This window comes from Penaeus vannamei, chromosome 31 (assembly GCF_042767895.1).
Source record: "Penaeus vannamei isolate JL-2024 chromosome 31, ASM4276789v1, whole genome shotgun sequence".
NCBI classification, from domain to species: domain Eukaryota; kingdom Metazoa; phylum Arthropoda; class Malacostraca; order Decapoda; family Penaeidae; genus Penaeus; species Penaeus vannamei.
The window spans coordinates 2,797,713-2,800,212 of NC_091579.1; the positions used below are offsets into that span (position 1 = coordinate 2,797,713).

Below are 2,500 nucleotides of genomic sequence, written 5' to 3' on the forward strand. Positions count from 1 at the left end.
TTTTTCTCTCTCTCTCTCTCTCTCTCTCTTCTCCCTCTTCTTTCTTTCTCTCTCTCTCTCTCTCTCTCTCTCTCAATCATGAATTTTTTTTATGGTGATTATATAGATACCTTGATAGACTAATTTATTAGTTGATAAAAACATTTTTAATATTTCCTTAAGTAGACTCTTGAAACCTTTGTACAAATATTTATTTAAATCTCTGTGCATTTGCATAGATATCTGAGTATTACTCCTTTTAGTTTTCAGTATTTAAGATTTTTTTATTGCTTACAGGAAACGAAAACTAAGCCGTGGTGATATTCCCCAGCAACTCTCAGGGTCCTGTGCAGCGGTTCACAACGATCATATGTATCTCTTCGGAGGTACCGGGTGTAACTATTACATTATTAAGGTTTTTTAAATGCACAGAGTTGACGTCAGTGCGTGTAGTCTGTTTTTGATTCGTTATTTTTAGAAGCCGTGAATATATTGACTATGTGCTTGTCGGTACAGTGCTCTAAGTTTTGACTGCTGTAGATTGGTTGATGAAATTTTGGTGATTGTAGTTTTGGTTTTGATAGGGATAATATTATCATAGCATTCATTTTTTTCTACACGTACACAAGCTTCTCAGTTCCTCAGCCCATCTAATCCCCAGCCACATATAAAGTTAAAGTTTCAGCTTTGATATTTAGAGCTGCATTTTGTACACTAGAAGAGGTTTGTCTTAATATCGTTACAGAATAATTACTATTAAAATTGGAAATGTTACCATAGACATTGCAATAAAGTATATAACAACTTTGACCACTACAGTAATGAATTATATATTGATATAAATAAATGAAATACAAAGAAGAACAAATACTGTCATAAGTAGCTCAGCCATTACAAGAGGAGGCTGTGTGAAGAGAGAGGAGGGGGTCCATGGAAAGAGGCAGGGTATTGAATGGTGGATGCAGCTGTCTTTGATGGCTTGGAGGGGAAACCGAGGGAGGAGAAACCACCTAGACACTTAGGAGAAGGCCCAGTAAGGTAGAAGTGTTTGGGATAGTGGGTTGTGTAATAAAAGGGGACTAAGAGCATAAGAAAAGAAAAGAAAGGTGCCAAATAGAACTAGGTATATATTAGCTTCCATTCACTATATCACACTTGCACTGAAGCTTGGAAACAATCTTCCGGTCTTTAAAATTTACTATATTTAAGGCTCTTCAGCTTATAAAGGCTCCTCAGCTTTAAGATGTAGTTTACCAGTATCCTCAGTTGGGGCAGCTTGGACTTCATCGCTGAACGCATAAACAACAAACACTCGCACACACAATGACTCAGGCATGTACACATACAAGGACTTGAACTCAAAATTGATGTAATGTGGTGTTTATGTTTTATAATTAGATTTATTTCAGAGTTCATCATATGTGGCCAGGCCTTATATATATATATATTTTTTTTTTCTTTCTTTCTTTCTTTCTTTTGCATTTTAATAACTCTGTTTTGATGTACTATCTTCCAAGTATACATTCTCATTCATTTTCCCATATTTTATGTACTTAAACCATTATAGGGGTGTTAAAAAGCAAATGCAGAAAACAGCAATTAATAAGTTCCAGTAGAGACTGCACTTTTTCTGATAAAAGAAAAAAATACTGGTCTGCACTAATGATATAGAATATAGGGAGCAGTGTCATGATAACTAACTTGTGATCAGTAATCTTCAGTTCTGAGGTCTCCAATTAATGGGATGCAAGAGGGCCAGCAGGAGGGTCACAAGTCTTGGGAAAAAATATGATGATCAATATTCTTAGGTATTCATCAGTAATTATGAATTTACTATAAAACAGGACTTTAAGGATTATTGCATTACAGAAAGATAGATAAGGCTGCTGACTTTTTTATCTTTGCCTTCTTTTCCTTCTTCCTCTTTAGCCAAACAATTATGTCGTTGATTTGAGAAAGGGGTTGCCAGTGTAAAAAGGTACGGAACAACTGCTTTAGTGAATATCATTATGGACTTCAGCCCCATTTATTTACCAAGATTAGATATCCTGGAAGTTATCTGATTGTATACATGTGTCTGCAATCTCTGCTGTGTATATTGAGATTCGCTGCTGGTTTGTTATCTTTTTTAACATTTTCTTACAGAAGTACAGAGACTCAGACCCAGGTATCTGAACTTTTCAGTGACCAGGCAGAACATTTATTTTCTGTCTTAACTTCAGTGTCAAACAGTAGGACTGATTTAAGGCCATAATTTTGGGATAGAAATGTCTGCAGTCCATTGTTTCTGAGACTGATTTTTCAACTATGAAAAGCAGAATATGTATAATCCAGTTTGATTTTCAGATCACTTTTAGTCATTTGAATATTTAATTCCAAATAGGGAATTTCCACAAGTATTCAGCTTTTCTGATTTAGCACTTTGTAGTAGCATTTTTTGTTATTTTGGTTGCTATTATTGGTACTTAGTTTAGTTTACAATTTCAGACATTTAGAAATAATTTCACAAAATTAGATCATT

At 34.6% G+C, this 2,500-nt stretch overlaps 1 protein-coding gene across 8 annotated transcripts in view; it reads left to right on the forward strand.

Annotated features, from left to right (window-relative positions):
• The window catches only part of LOC113811229 (kelch domain-containing protein 2), an 18,496-nt gene that overhangs the window by 4,600 nt on the left and 11,396 nt on the right, over nucleotides 1–2,500 (forward strand). For 6 of the 8 annotated variants that reach the window (XR_011399832.1, XM_070143598.1, XM_070143595.1 and 3 more), the window contains exon 4: nucleotides 277–374. Coding sequence is in view for 7 of the 8 variants with exons in the window: in XM_070143598.1 (XP_069999699.1) it covers nucleotides 277–374 (98 nt within the window). In the remaining variant the exon portion in view is untranslated. The remainder of the gene's footprint in view (nucleotides 1–276; nucleotides 375–2,500) is intronic. The other 2 variants (XM_070143599.1, XM_070143597.1) reach the window with 1 other exon arrangement.